The 15680-nt window shown below is 43.3% G+C and overlaps 1 protein-coding gene across 2 annotated transcripts in view; it reads left to right on the top strand.

The window, feature by feature from the left end:
- Positions 1–15680, top strand: part of ARFGEF2 (ADP ribosylation factor guanine nucleotide exchange factor 2) — a 104063-nt gene that overhangs the window by 49407 nt on the left and 38976 nt on the right. Inside the window, exons 15-26 of one of the 2 annotated variants that reach the window (XM_059036021.2) lie at positions 870–981; positions 1526–1731; positions 4151–4235; positions 4339–4510; positions 4998–5051; positions 5475–5626; positions 6701–6829; positions 7872–8030; positions 11691–11838; positions 12975–13074; positions 15175–15215; positions 15318–15487. In XM_059036021.2, coding sequence (XP_058892004.1) covers positions 870–981; positions 1526–1731; positions 4151–4235; positions 4339–4510; positions 4998–5051; positions 5475–5626; positions 6701–6829; positions 7872–8030; positions 11691–11838; positions 12975–13074; positions 15175–15215; positions 15318–15487 — 1528 coding nt within the window. The remainder of the gene's footprint in view (positions 1–869; positions 982–1525; positions 1732–4150; positions 4236–4338; positions 4511–4997; positions 5052–5474; positions 5627–6700; positions 6830–7871; positions 8031–11690; positions 11839–12974; positions 13075–15174; positions 15216–15317; positions 15488–15680) is intronic. The other variant, XM_059036022.2, reaches the window with a different exon arrangement.

Genomic DNA, 15680 nt, shown 5'->3' with positions numbered 1-15680 from the left:
ATTGCACCTTCTGCTTAGAATATTCTTGGATCTTTTTCATTCTTTGGGCTTGGCAAAGCCTGTCCTCCTGAAAGCCCTATAACCACACTCTCTGAACAGTTCCGAGGTAGTCTCTTGTCCCTGCACCATAGTCATAGCCTGTCCTCACAGTCCTTGCCACAGTTTGTGCTTATACATGAAGATCATTCCCCAGTGCATGGCCTGGTAAATAACAAGTTGAATTTATACATCAATTAAGTTTGCCTGCCTTTAACAGAAAATCCAGAAATAACAGTGCTTAAGCACCATTAAAGGAAATCCCAAAGGGAACAGGCTAGGACAGTTGCAGTGGCTCTTATGGACGTCAGAGACCCAGGCTCCTTTTATCTTTCTGCTTCACCATCTTGAATACAGTTTTCATCTTCAGTGTTGCCTCATGGTTTAAGAGGACTGCTGGAGCTCCAGTCATCACACATATATTCTGGGGAAGAAAGGGAAAGAGCAAAAAATGTACGCCTCCCTGCCAAGTCAGCTTTGTTTAAGGATCCTTCCTAGAAGTACCCACACCACTTCTGCTCATCTCTCACTGGCCAGAACTTTATCACATGGCTGTACTTTGTCTAAGAGAGGCAGGGGAATGTAGTTCTTATCCCAGATAGTTGTGTGCCCAGCTAAACATCTAGGTTTTATTAGTGTTGGAGAAGAGGAGAATGGATATTGGGTGACAACCAGCAGATTCTGTTAAAGCTAGATCAAAAATTAAAAGTGGAATTGAGAAAAACTACCAGGACACACAGTTCATGGTGTTACTGTAATTTGCCTCAAATGCTAGCTTTTTTCTATCCTCCAGAGTTTGAAATAAGCAACCTGTGTCCCATCTCTTGAAAAAGGTTCAACAAGAAACCCAAGAGAGGGATCCAGTATCTCCAGGAGCAGGGCATGCTGGGAACATCAGTTGAAGACATTGCTCAATTCCTGCACCAGGAGGAGCGCCTCGATTCTGTAAGACTGGGGGCTGGGTATGTGCATGTGGGTTCTTTCGTGTGATTCTGAGACCTTTCTGGCTTTAACCTAGAGACTGGCCGACCCGGAGTGCAGAGCTATTGTCCACACCCCTGCTTACAGCAGTCCTATTTATCTCTTTGGCCAGTGTTGCAAAAAGTTCTTTAAAGGGAGTAAACCAGCCTCCTGACAGGTGGTTGTGTGTTTGGTGGGAGTGTCGGAGCTGACAGTGTCACTCGGCTGCTAGACGTTGTTCTGGGTGCTCGTTGGCAGCTCACGTCCCTCCTGAGTGTGCCCCTCATTCCTCCACTTCTCAGTCTCCTGTGCCTCCCCCTCTTCCTTCGTGGCGGGACAGTCTGAATCTGGAATGGTTGGGTGGGTGGGCAGGCTCAGGGAGTCGCCTAACTTTTCTAGCAGTTCAGCCCATTCTGGGTGTTCAGAGTCGGGGCATTTGGGCCCCCACCACCCGCCTTTGACTGAAGTGTCTTTCACTGGGTGTTCATATTTGACGATTTGTAGGTGTGAGTGAGTGTGTATGTTTCAGACCCAAGTAGGTGATTTTCTGGGAGAAAGCATGAAGTTCAACAAGGAGGTGATGTATGCCTATGTGGACCAACTTGACTTCTGTGAAAAGGAGTTTGTCTCAGCCCTGCGGACATTTCTAGAAGGTTTCCGCCTACCTGGGGAAGCTCAGAAGATTGATCGGTTAATGGAGAAGTTTGCTGCAAGATACATAGAGTGCAACCAGGGGTGAGCAGCGTGTTTAAGTCCCTTCTGCGCCCTCTTTTTGCCTTCCTCAGAGCACCAGTCTTAGCATGGTTGGGGTTTAATCTGTGCCAAGCTATTAAAGTTTCTGTTCACTGTGTCTCACGTTAAGACCTCACCTCAACCGTTCATGTCCCCTCTACAGGAGGTTGAGGACCAGAGAGGCTCAGTAACGCAGCAACTTGCCCAAGACTATGTAGGTAGAGCCCACGCTCTTAATTATGACAAAAGAGCAGTTCTGTGGGTTGAGAAGAGGCACTCAGGCATCTCTTCCCTAATCAAGAACAGCTCCCTGACTTAATATATGGGGTAGATCTGAAGAATTTTGGTTTTTCTTTGATTACATACTGATGGGCAGGTTACTGAAATGGCTCTGTAACTAATAAAACCCCAACTAAGTACATGATTTCACCTTGGGGCCTTTTTTTTTAAACTATTACTATTTTTTTAATTAAAAAATTAAATTTTAATTCTTTTACTTTTAAAATAGTTTATTTTGGGGCTTCCTTGGTGGCGCAGTGGTTGAGAATCCGCCTGCCGATGCAGGGAACACGGGTTCGTGCCCCGGTCTGGGAAGACCCCACATGCCGCGGAGCGCCCGGGCCCGTGAGCCATGGCTGTGGAGCCTGCGCGTCCAGAGCCTGTGCTCCGCAACGGGAGGGGCCAGAACAGTGAGAGGCCCGCGTACCGCAAGAAAAAAAAAAAAAAAAAATTAAAATAGTTTATTTTCCCTACAGTTCAATTTTTTTAATTATTATTTTATTTTATTTATTTTTGGCTGCGTTGGGTCTTTGTTGCTGCATGTGGGCTTTCTCTAGTTGCGGTGAGTGGGGGCTACCTTTCGTTGCACTGTGCGGGCTTCTCATTGCAGAGGCTTCTCTTGTTGTGAAGCACGGGCTCTAAGCGCATGGGCTTCATTAGTTGTGGCACGTGGGCTCACTAGTTGTGGCGCACAGGCTCAGTAGTTGTGGTGCACAGTCTTATTTGCTCCGTGGCATGTGGGATCTTTCCCAGACCAGGGCTTGAACCTGTGTCCCCTGCAATGGCAGGCAGATTCTTAACCACTGCACCACCAGGGAAGTCTCTTGGGGACTTTTTTGATAGGTAGTTCATTTTTGCATAGGAAATGGAAATTGAAAGGAGAGCTAACCTTTATTAAACACCTCCTGTTTGCCGGCCATGCCGTGAGTTTTACATGCATTTCATCTTAATTAACGGTAAGCCTGGGAGGTAGTATCCCTGTTTTATAGGTGAGAGAACAGGCTCTGAGATAGTGAGCAACCTGTCCAAAATGAATCAGCTAGAAAGTAGCAGAGATAGAATATGAATTTGTCTGACTCAAAAAAGCTCATGCTCTTTCCTCTGAACATGAAGTTAAGAATGTCTGAATATATTGTGAATGTGAAGTGGAAAATTTTCAGTGGAAACATTTTGAGAACAGTTTTGCCTCTTAAGTCAGCTTGGTTTTCATATTAATTGGTCCCAATCCTCCAGGTGCACAGCAGGCTGTCCCCATGAGATGACCTGGTCAGCAAAGGCAGCCTCTGGTCATTTTAACCAAATAGGTATTCGAATTTTCTGTGAAGACACAATTAGATGTTATTTACTTTAAACATATCTCTTATGTGGACCTAGAGAACTTGGTCTGTGTCCCCTAGTCGGTAAATATGTGACCTAATTAAATGTCATGTTAAAATGTAGACCTTTTACTGTGTTCTTCAGAACTTCTCCTTCTCCTTTTGGGGGCAGTTTGGATAGACAAGTTTTTCTTTAGCCTCACATATTACAAGGCTGTGCATCCCCAAGTATTTGTCTTTCTTCTCTTGCCTAAGGTGAAAAAGTCAGACTTCACCAGCATATTGTTTATTAAAGCAACATAAATATTTTTCTTTGTATTTCTGCTGTTAAATATTATAGTGCATAATGTAAACTTTAAATGGCTAATAACTGGACAGGAGTTTTAGTCGTCTTTCCACGCGGCGCCTAGCATACAGTAGATATTCTCAAGAACAGGACCAAGGTGAGGCAAGCGAAGCAGTAAAGGTGCAGACTGGTAAGGGCCTCGCTCAGAGTCATGTGCTGTAGGGTCGGCACCTGGGAGTAGGGGGGGCGCCTCGCTTGCCTCACCCTCGTCCCTGGCCCTGGAGGCTCCTTAAGGATCTTTTTTAAAAATCGACTTGAAACCGCTTTATTCAAAGAAGTCTAAATCTGACACATATTCTTAACTAGCTTTTTCTACACTCTGGATCATTAGTTGTCATTCAGTGATGATGAAAGCATCCTGAGGAGCAGTTGGCCTGCTCTGAGAGAAGCACATCTCCTTGAGCACTGTACCCTTCCAGCCTCGGCTCCATGTATGTTCTCACATCTGGAATCTTTTTTTTTTTTTTTTTTTTTTTTTCAGGCAGACTCTATTTGCTAGTGCTGACACTGCATATGTCCTAGCATATTCAATTATTATGCTAACTACAGACTTGCACAGCCCTCAGGTAAAATATTTTAATGATACATATACTATAATGGCTAAATAAGGAGCTTTATTTGGGCCATTGGCTGTCTTCTAAATGTGATCTTAATTTTTTTAAATTTCAGGTAAAAAATAAAATGACAAAAGAGCAGTATATTAAAATGAATCGGGGTATCAACGATAGTAAAGATCTTCCTGAAGAATATCTCTCAAGCATCTATGAAGAGATAGAAGGCAAGAAAATTGCGATGAAAGAAACAAAAGAACACACGATTGCAACCAAATCTACTAAGCAGAGTAAGGTCTAATGGCAAATTATTTCTATTAATTCCAATTTTCGAGTGTATCAGAATGCATGATTAAGTTCCCTGGTGATAGATTTAATTTGCATATCTAGCTATCTGAATAAGAAATGTGATTAAATTAGTTATTATGATTATGTTGGTGCTTTCATAATATCACTTATCTCTTGCTAGATTTGTAATTAGTTACAAGAGGGAATTTAAAATAACCTGAGAGCTAAATTATTCCCCAAAAATGTTCCTTAAAACTCTGCTGTAATACCAATGGTGATTGTGCCAACCTTGATTAGAATTCTCTGAGTTAACACCCCTGTGAAGCTATCAGTTTCTTTATTTGAGAGGCAGCAATGTGTATGGTTTAGAGCAGGGGTCCCCAGCCCCTGGGCCACAGACTGCTACCGGTCCGCAGCCTGTTAGGAACCGGGCCGCACAGCAGGAGGTGAGCAGCGGGCGAGCGAGTGAAGCTCCATCTGTATTTACAGCCACTCCCCATCGCTCGCATTACCGCCTGAGCTCCGCCTCCTGTCAGCATTATGGTGAGTTGTATAATTATTTCATTATATATTACAATAAAATAGCACAATAAATGTAATGCGCTTGAGTCATCCCGAAATCATCCCCTCCCCCCAGGTCCGTGGAAAAATTGTCTTCCACGAAACCCGTCCCTGGTGCCAAAAAGGTTGGGGACCGCTGGTTTAGAGCACGGGCTCTAGAGCCATGCTGCCTGGATTCAAGTCCCAGCTCTATTGCTTATTAGTTGTGTGACCCTGGGCAAGTCACTTAATGTCTTTGTGCCTCATTTCCTATCAGTAAAATGGCGATAATACTTGTAACAGACCCATGTAGTGGTCCTCATGAGCGTTTGTGAGTTAATTGTTGTAAATCTTTTGAAACAGAGCCTGGCACATAGCAAGCACTCAGTGAATGTTAGCTGCTATTATTCTCTTATTTCTTTGTAGGTGTCGCTAGTGAAAAGCAGCGACGGCTACTATACAATTTGGAGATGGAGCAAATGGCTAAAACAGCCAAAGCCCTGATGGAGGCTGTGAGCCACGCCAAAGCCCCATTTACGAGTGCCACTCACCTGGACCACGTCCGGCCAATGTTCAAAGTGAGTATCCTGAGAAGTTAGGACACAGCTAAGCCTGATTCTAGATCTGACCAGCTAGCAGCTCACCAGCGAGTTTATAACGGTGAAGAGATTGAGGAGAGGAAAAGGCCAAGCCTGGGTGTGTCTTTCTGGACAGCAACTAAAGCAAGTCCTTCCTAGAAGCCCTGTGATGATGCGAGGGATACGTCAGCATGGGCTGTACCATCAGAAGGTCTGGTTTAAACCCTGCTTTTGCCACTTCGTCACTCTGTGACCATGGTGAGGTTATTCAGCCTCTCGCTGTTCATCGTCTGTGAAATGGAGACAGATACAGAGTGCTGCAGGGCTGCTGGGGGGATTGAATGAACGAATAATTATTCAGGCATAAGAGACAGTTTTATTGTGACATCTCATCTTAGTGGCCTCAGGGTTAGTTTATCAGATGAAATTAGGTAGAAGTAAAAGACAGTATCCTAAGGTCTCTGTTTTTTAACTGTCTACAAAAAGGTACACTTTCTAAATACACAGCACTCATGTTTTTCTCTAAGATGTTTTTATAGTAACTGTTAATATCCTGTTAGTTGATCAGTTCTAGATTTTTGTGAGCTTTTATTTTCCGGGAATTCACAAGAAACTTGGAGGAAAAGTAAAGTCTAAATAATTTGAATTAGGAACCTTTTAATAAACAAAGTTTATAGAACACAAGTTGCTTATAGATTTCACCTTGCATGCTGGCCTCTGATTAGTGATGTATGCTTGCTGCACTGTGTAGAGGATTCTCGAGCCCTGATTAGACTCAGCAGGGAGTGGGATCTCTGATTGATCAGTGATGTCTGCCATGAGCACAGATAGATATGGTGGTGGCACACTAGCCGCATGTTTGCCATCCTTCCTTTAGAACTGTACGTTTAGTAAATGGCATATCTATAGTGACAGCTTTGACCACAGTTTAGGAGGAATTATTTTACTTTGTGAATGAATCAAAGTAGCAGTGAATGTGGCATCCTGGCTGTGCTCATAACTGACAGTGTGACCTCTTAAGTGCTCTTCCACACTGAGATTCTAGACGTTATTGAAACCGTCCTTCCTTGGTAGCTGGTGTGGACGCCACTGTTGGCAGCCTACAGCATCGGACTGCAGAACTGTGACGACACTGAAGTGGCCTCCCTGTGTTTGGAAGGCATCCGATGTGCAATCCGGATTGCCTGCATCTTTGGAATGCAGGTGGGTAGAAGCACAGCTCCAGAAATACTGGTGGGCCATGTTCTTTCAAATTTGGCAAAATTTAGAAACTATCAGACATTTCCAGTTAGCCAAAAACATCTCAGCAAACTCTGTACTCATGCCCACCAAGAGGAAGCCCACAGGTTTGTGCTGGCAACAGCCTCATTAGGGGAAAAAAATTGGAAATTTGGATTAAAACCTTCTTTGAAGATAGGTGGGGTCCAAGCTACTTAATTGGATTTGACAAAACAGTCTTTCTATCCATCTGGCTAACTGCCTGCCCTGGTGCCTAAAATATTGTTTTTCCTTTTAAAATCAGCTTACTATTTTAATTTCCCTTATTTCCAGGTCTTCTCTGGGGGAAATAAATAGTTCAATGCACAATGAATATGTCTGTAAATCTTTTGAATCTTGAAAAATTCAAATAAGCAAATAAGCAAAATACAGTTCTCAAAATGTTAGGAAATCAGGAAGTTGTCAGTCCCCTGTATCATTTTCTAAATCACTAAGAATTGGCACCCATTTATGTTGAAAAACTCAGTCTTCTGTTCCCGTTTATCTTACAGTTAGACATTTTCTTTTGTACCAAGACCCCGGGCTTTGACATCAGACAATCTGGGTTTCAAACCTCAGCTCTGCTGCTTCTCTAGCATTGGTCTAGCTAACTTCTCCCTAAGACACCCTTTATTTCCTCATTTGTAAACTTGAGAAAATAGACCTACCTTGCAGGATTGTTGTAGAAATTAGCATTTATGTGACAATCTTAGCATTCAGCAGATTCCTCCCCTACTCCCTCCGAAGGGAATGGGACGTGAACATCAGTTTGAGGTGGGCTGCAAAGGAGAGACTAGTTCTCAAACATGAGATGGGCTGTTCAGGTAGTGGGAGGATAGCAGCGTGGAGTAACTGGTGTGTTAATATACGTAAAGCCTGTCGACGTGTATACAGAAGGCGGCAGAGGATCCAGTGCTCAGTCCCTTCAGTGTGAAAACGGTCTTGCTCAGGGCGGGATCTCAGTGTTCCCTCTTGGCTTCCCTTACAGCTGGAACGAGATGCCTATGTTCAGGCTCTTGCGCGCTTCTCCCTGCTGACGGCCAGCTCCAGCATCACAGAGATGAAGCAGAAGAACATCGACACCATAAAGACGCTCATCACGGTGGCTCACACGGACGGCAACTACCTCGGGAATTCCTGGCACGAGGTGTGTGTTTCTGTGAAAGCCTGGCGGTTGCCTTTTCTTAGTGAGGATGAGTCCCAGCTTTCCTTCGATTCAGAGCCAGTCTCTCTTTGGTCAATTCCATTTTTCTTGAAGTCAAGCCTAACTTTAACTGGGTTTTGTCTCATTCCTCAAATACATCATGTATCAGAAAAGTCAGACTCCCTGGGGCATGGTAGGTGAAATGCCTCAGAGGCGCCACCTCACAAGGTGCTCCTGTCCCCGGTGGCCAGCGTCCACACAGAGAGCACTTCTGTTGTGGCAGCTTTCTTCCCACTTTTCCCAAGTCCTTATGTGCCTCCTGAGAGCTCTTACCACCAGGGAGTAGATTTAAGACAAAGCCAAGGAGCCCGATTTCTCCTAAGTGTATCAGAAAAGAGATGGTCAGCATCTACAATGAGCCATTAGGGAAATTGCCAGCGGTTTCACGTTTTTATTTAACTAAACGATATTCTAAGAGTTTCACGTAAGGATATAATTATCTGTGTGCACAAACAGGTGTTTGAAAGGTGGTTCATCGAAATTTTAGTCGTTCAAGGGAAAAATTAAGTTAGAAACAGCCTAGATGTTCCAACAATGAGAGATTGCTCTTTTTTAAAAAAAAGTGTGCTGGACCACTCCTTAGAATGCTATGTGGCCATTTAAAATGATGTTGCTGAGGGACTTCCCCAGCAGCCCAGTGGTTAAGACTGCACCTTCCAATGCAGGGGGTGCAGGTTTGATCCCTGGTCAGGGAGCTAAGATCCCACATGCCTTGTGGCCAAAAATCTAGAACATAAAACAGAAGCAATATTGTAACAAATTCAATAAAGACTTTAAAAGTGGTCCACATCAAAAAAAAATCTTGGGCTTCCCTGGTGGCGCAGTGGTTGAGAGTCCGCCTGCCGATGCAGGGGACGTGGGTTCATGCCCCGATCTGGGAAGATCCCATATGCCGCGGAGCGGCTGGGCCCATGAGCCGTGGCTGCTGGGCCTGCGCGTCCCGAGCCTGTGCTCCGCAACGGGAGAGGCCACAACAGTGAGAGGCCTGCGTATCGCAAAAAAAAAAAAAAAAAAACCAAACGAAACAAAATAAAATAATGTTGCTGAAGGGAGAGACAGCCGGACATGACATGCTCCCTGGTGGAAGCACACAATACCTCCTAAGAAATGTTTTTGCCCAAAACTCCAACCTGAGTCAATTCAAGCCTCCACTGTTAGTTTAAAGGAAACGCAGGGGACAGAGGAGCACGGTAAATGGTATCGTGAGAATGCAGCGTGCAAACTCTAGGGTATGACAGAGCCTCAGAGCCAGTGACCAGGTTCTTCAACAAATACATTGCATGGAAAATAGATGGTTGGGGGTGCGGCGGGGGCGGGCCTGTAAAAGAGACTTCAGAGAAAAAGGTAAAGGTGTTATTAAACACTGTCTAATACTGTGGGAAGGTGATTACAGTATATTAAATTGAAAAATCGTTATAAACATTGTGAGGCTTCGTCCCTCGTTCCAAACATACACAGAAAATGGATTTGAAAAGATAAACAGGAATGTTAACATCCTATCTGTGTGATAGCATTTTAGAGGCGATTTATTTTCTTTTTTTCCTGAAGTTTTCTAATTTCTCTACTGTCTGTACATGTTACTTTTTGTTTTAGAGACAAAACTGAAAGAGTAGAGGTGAGGGCATGGAGAGTAGTGGGGACAGTGATGACCTAGAAAGAAAATTGTTATCAGCCTCCTCCTGCCATGGGGACCATGTGGTTCAGCGGGAAGGCCTAGAGCCGGACGGCCGGCATCCAGTCTGGGCGTCACCCTTTTCCTGCCTGTATGACATGGCAAGTTGCTTCATCTTTGAGCCTCATCTTCCTCCTCTCTACAACCTTCATAGGGTCGTTCTGAGAAAAAAAGGGGGTTAACATATGGAAAAGGGCTCACAACTGCACTTGGCAAGTAGTAAGGGCTCAGTAGATATTTGCTGTCATGGTCGTCATGATCGTCATCATCACGGCACATTCCTCAGTCCCTTTTCACCGAATGTTTCCTTTCTCGGTCACCACTCTGGAGGGTTCCATATTAGAAATGATGGGGGGTGGGGCAGTGGTGGTGTTTTGAGTTGTGTGCTTTTTTAAGAAATAATTTCCTGTTTTCTGAGGAGTCATGATACCTAGTGAATCAATAAATAGCTGCTTTGTCTCCTAGAACTTTCTTTTTTCTTTAACCTGAGAGATATGGTGAAGGTGGGGTTCCTGCCAGTTGCCAAGTATATAGCAGCATCTGGAAATGTTAAAAATGAATCAACCACCTATTCGATATGCAGAAACCTTGAGAAATCAGGTTGGAATCAGTAAGTCCTCGGCCACAAGTGTTATTGACATACTTGAGATTCTAGCTTCTGGAAAAGGGAGGACACTAGCAGTTTACTAGTAATAATTTAACAGCATTATGCCATGTGGAACAGTCAGGGGTTGGCTCTCTCTGGCCGAATTAAGTACTTTTCTCAGTCAAGGGGAAGGCAGTTTATAAGTGAAAATACACAGCAGTGCTGTGTATAGTGGAGTCCCATACTCTGGGATTGGATTGTAAGGTCACCATGAAAAGCAAAACTCAGCTTTAGTCAGAAGTCCCCATGGAAATTCTTTAAGAAGGGTTTACCTGGAGGTCTACATGCTGTCGTCCCTCAGTAAGTTTTAAGCAGCTGGTTTTTGCTCCAGTAGAAGTTGAAACCAATCTCTGTTTCTTTGGGTAAGCTCCAGGTGAGAGAATGGCCTGTGCACAGGGACACGTTGTCAAGCACCTGCATCACTCCGTAGGGCTGGGAGATAGTCTTTTCTCCTACTGCACGCCATTCCAGGGCACATTCTCATCTATTTGATTAACCAAATAATCACCAATTATTTTAAGTGGTGGGGATTCAGCAGTGAACAAGACAGAGTTCATGCCCTGTTGGCTCTTAAGGCAGAGAACAAACAAATATCTGGCATAATGCCAAAAAGTAGTAAGTGCTAAGGAAAAAAAATATGCATGGCCGGGGAGGGTGTGTGATCTCAGGGCGGTTGAGGGAGGTCTGTCTGAGGAACACATGTCTGAGCTGGGAATCTAAGGGGTGAGCCATGGGGAGGAGCGTAAGGAACACGTTCAAGCATAAGGGACAGAGTGCAAAGGCTCTGGGGTAGGACTAAACGTGTCGAGGTAAAGGAGCAGCAGGGAGGCTGGGGCGGCTAGTGTGTTATATATCTGAGGGGTCGAGTGGAAGGGAGATGGGGGGTGGCTGAGTCAGACTAGATGGTGCACTTACTGAGTGGCATGGTGGTTGGAATCCCCTGCTCCAATCAAATGCTTTTTCTTTCTTTATTGCGCACTTATTAAATTTGCATAACTAAACATCTCTGTAGCATCACTCTACTGTACCAGTTTTTCTTTTGCTCGTTTTCTCTATCCCTTTTTAATAGTTAAAAAAAGAAAAAAACTGTGAAGTCTGTCTTCCAAACACACACTCAGAGGGTTGCCTAGCTGGAACTAGGGAAGCCAGTCTGAGACTCTCAGATTTTACTCTCACCTGAAAAGCTGCTTGTTTCAGAGAACTCTCTAACGGCTAATTTAAGATGATAATGCCCTTTTCAGCCAATGAAATGGGAACTCATCTCTTCACACCTTCTTTTCATCAGATCTTGAAATGCATCAGCCAGCTGGAGCTCGCTCAGCTGATAGGAACCGGTGTGAAGACGCGCTACCTGTCTGGGTCTGGGCGTGAAAGAGAAGGGAGCCTGAAGGGCCACACGTTGTCGGGAGAAGAGTTCATGGGCCTTGGCCTTGGTAAGATACCAGGCCCCCCAGCCAGCCGTCACGGACTCACCAGATAACCGGCACAAAACCCTTCTTGTCTCATCAGGACTGTCCTGTAGATCGTCTCTTCCTTACATGCCAGCTGACAGTATGTTTGTTGATGGAAGCGGAAGTGCTGCCTCAGCTCTCTAAATTGTGATTAAACTGTCGAGTAAATGCCTATTTTATCAACATCAGCAGGGCGCGTTGCTTTTCTTTCTATACATATAAGTATGTTGGAGGGAAAGCCATCTGGTATTCGAGGAGTGGGTGTGTGTATCTCTAGATTTTCAAAGGTAGATTCAACCTCTCTTCCATGTTCATCTTTTGTTAACTGATGTTCTTATCAAAGTAGAATTATTTCTGACGATACAGTGAAATGAGAGACTCTTGTCTGTGATATAACAATAATAATAGTAAAAAGGGTAAACAAATGTGCCAGGCCACATTCTAAGCACTCAGTTTATATATTTTAATTAATTTAAACCTTGTAACAACTCAGTGAAATTGGGGCTGTTATCATCCCCATTTTGTAAATGAGGAAAGTGAGGTACAGAGGGTGAAGTGACTTGAATAAGGTGACATTATGAGGAAGTGGCAGAGGTAGGTTTCAAACCCAGGCCATTTGATGCAGAGAGCAGGCTTCCTAGGTCCCACATACAGTAGTACAGTATAAAAGCACACTCTGAAAATGGGGGAGGGGTAACAGCACCTACTACTTGGGGTGTATATGAGGGTGACTGGAGTGAAATCCTAGAGAGCTCTCCACACCTTCTGCACGTGGAAACCATTACATGTTCTAGGAGCTCTGAGTTAGTATTGATCAATTTGAATTTGTTTTCCTAAAAAGAGACATTTAATACTATAAAAAAATGTAAAAGAAGCTTAAGAAAGGGAGATGAATGGTACAAGCCAGGGAGCCTCTAATAAGAATGTATTCTGAATGCCAAATGCCAAAACCTGAGTTTAATTTTATTCTGTCATCATTGGGGGGTTGTTTGTTTGTTTTGCCTGCAAACCATTCTCACTTATGTTTCCTGTCTGTGCCTATTGGATATCACAGGATACTTTGTTCTAAATACTTCACTGTTTTGGAAACACTGTTGATTTTGTGCATTGTGTTTCAGGTAATTTGGTGAGTGGTGGAGTGGACAAAAGACAGATGGCCAGCTTCCAGGAATCGGTCGGTGAGACCAGCTCACAGAGTGTGGTCGTAGCTGTAGACAGGTAATGATTTTCTTCTCCAGTGAAGCTGGACTGCCCAGTGGCTTGGCATCTTCTGTATATTTACTGGGTGTGAATGATCACTAATTTGTTTGACTGTTGTAAGTACTGTCAGTTCTAGATTACTCAAACTAGGAAAGATTAAAAGTGGCACATAAGATCTGCAACTACTAATTACCTTCACATTCGTTTGGATTTTGATCTTGAATTGTATCATAACCTTTTTAAAAATTATAACTGTGACCAAATTATGTCAAAAACAGAGTTTTTCCTTGTGCTAGTATTTTAAATCACCTTGTTTCCTTAGTGTAGAAATTACTTTTTAAAAAATTTCAAGAAGAGTTTTGGGTTTAAAGCCTACCCATGAGTGAGAGTTGGCCAAGTTGACATTTCCATTTCTTTTTCCTCAAAACCTTCCCACTGTTTCTATTCACTTAAAACTTGACCTAAACATCCAGGAGAAATACAGGTATTCCCATTTGAAGATATTCATTATATATGAGGGCTTAAAATAGGAATTTTCTTAAAATAAACGAACCTCTGAAAATTACCATAGATTAACCATGTATATTAAATACAGATAATTCTGAAATGATAGCAGTATAGAATTTTTGACATAATTTGTATTGCTCTCAGAACAATTTTCCTAGTATTTTAAACTCTTCATCAGCATATTTTGATCACCTTGCTCTTGTTGCTTTTCTGCTTCTCTCCAACAGAGATATTGTCTGTAATGTACTTTTGATGAGTTTTCCCTACTTTTCTCCTTAGGTTTAGGCTAATACAACAAAATGTTTGTTGTACCATTAACCGCACATTTCATTCCTGTTTTTCTGCCTTAGCCAGATAGTGCGCAATAGTAACTTGCCTAGCACCTTTTGTGTGCTGTTACATTGTTTTAAGTTGAGATATAATTCATACACCATAAGATTTACTCTTTTTAAAAGGTACAATTCAGTGGTTTTTAGTATATTCAGAGTTGTGCAACCATCACCACTATCTAATTTCAGAGCATTTTCATCACCCCCATAACAAAGCCCTGCATTTATTGCAGTCGCTCCCCATTTCCTCTCCCGCCGTTCCTGTAACCACTGATGTACTTTCTGCTTGTGTAGGTTTGCCGATTCTGGACATTGTTGAATTGTCTATTTCTCCCGTTTAATTCTGTGTTTTTTGCCTCATGATTTTGGGGCTCTGTTGTTAGATGCATATATGTTTATAATTGTTAGGTTTTCTTGACAGATTAAACTTTTTATCATTATAAAATGTTCTTTGTCTTTAGTAGTGATTTTAGTCTTACGTCTACGTTGTCTGATATCAGTGCAGCTACTCTTGCTCTCTTTTGGTTACTGTTTGCATGTTGTGTCTTTCATACTTTTACTTTCAACCTATTTGTGTCTTTGAATCTAAAGTGAGATTGGCAGGATGGATTAAAATAAACATGATCCAACTCTATGCTGTCTAAATATTCAGCCATTTTTCTTTTTCTTTCTTTTTTTTCTGTACGCGGGCCTCTCACTGCTGTGGCCTCTCCCATTGCGGAGCACAGGCTCCGGACGCGCAGGCTCAGCGGCCACGGCTCACGGGCCCAGCCGCTCCGTGGCATGTGGGAACTTCCCGGATCAGGGCACAAACCCGCGTTCCCTGCATCGGCAGGCAGATTCTCAACGACTGTGCCACCAGGGAAGCCCCAGCCATTTTTCTTGAAGGAATATTTTTACAAGCCTTTGGTAGTTTCCAGAGTTCAGGTCTGAAAAAGTTGATTTTGTTAAATTTTTGCCAGTTTTTTTGGTTGCTCTTATGGAGGAGCAGCTTTTTAAAGGTCCTCAGTCTGCCATTCCCACTGTCGTGACATTCCATGCTATCATATCTTGACTCTCGCCCATCCTTTTGATGTGTCACTTTCTCTTCCTATCAGTATAAGCATTTCAGCTGTCAACTCAGCTCACTGACCAGTTCTGTTCCTCTCATGCCTCATTGTTTATGTTAGTGGAAGTGCCAGACATGAAATGTTTCCTTTCTGTCTTTTCTCAGTGTTTGAAATTGACGCTGCAGCTTCCAAGTCTAATTTTTATTTTATTATGTCTGGAATTTTCTTCCTAGAATTTTTACTGGCTCTACCAGACTGGATGGAAATGCAATAGGTATGTATTTGACTCACCTGTGACAACTACAGAAGCCTCCTATCATAACTGTCTGACCATTACTAATGAGGCCTCGCGTGTATTGTTGGGTCTGGCCTGTAGTTGACTTTGTCCGCTGGCTGTGTGCCGTGTCCATGGATGAGCTGGCTTCCCCCCACCATCCCCGCATGTTCAGCTTGCAGAAGATTGTGGAGATATCTTACTACAACATGAATCGGATCCGACTACAGTGGTCCCGAATATGGCATGTGATTGGAGATCACTTCAATAAGGTAACTCTTCAAATTCAAAAACCCCACTCCATCAATGTCCAAAAAAAAAGGCAGGCAACTAACTTCAAAACAGAAATGATTGAGTGTGTAGGTGCGTATAATTCACATTCCCTGTGGAGTGGAGAACAGCTTGTAGCATACCTACATATTGATAGAGCTCATGGAGAATGAATTAAAAATCCATTCATATCTA

The sequence above is a fragment of the Kogia breviceps genome, chromosome 14, assembly GCF_026419965.1.
Source record: "Kogia breviceps isolate mKogBre1 chromosome 14, mKogBre1 haplotype 1, whole genome shotgun sequence".
Classification (NCBI taxonomy): domain Eukaryota; kingdom Metazoa; phylum Chordata; class Mammalia; order Artiodactyla; family Physeteridae; genus Kogia; species Kogia breviceps.
This window is presented reverse-complemented; position numbering and strand designations above follow the sequence as displayed.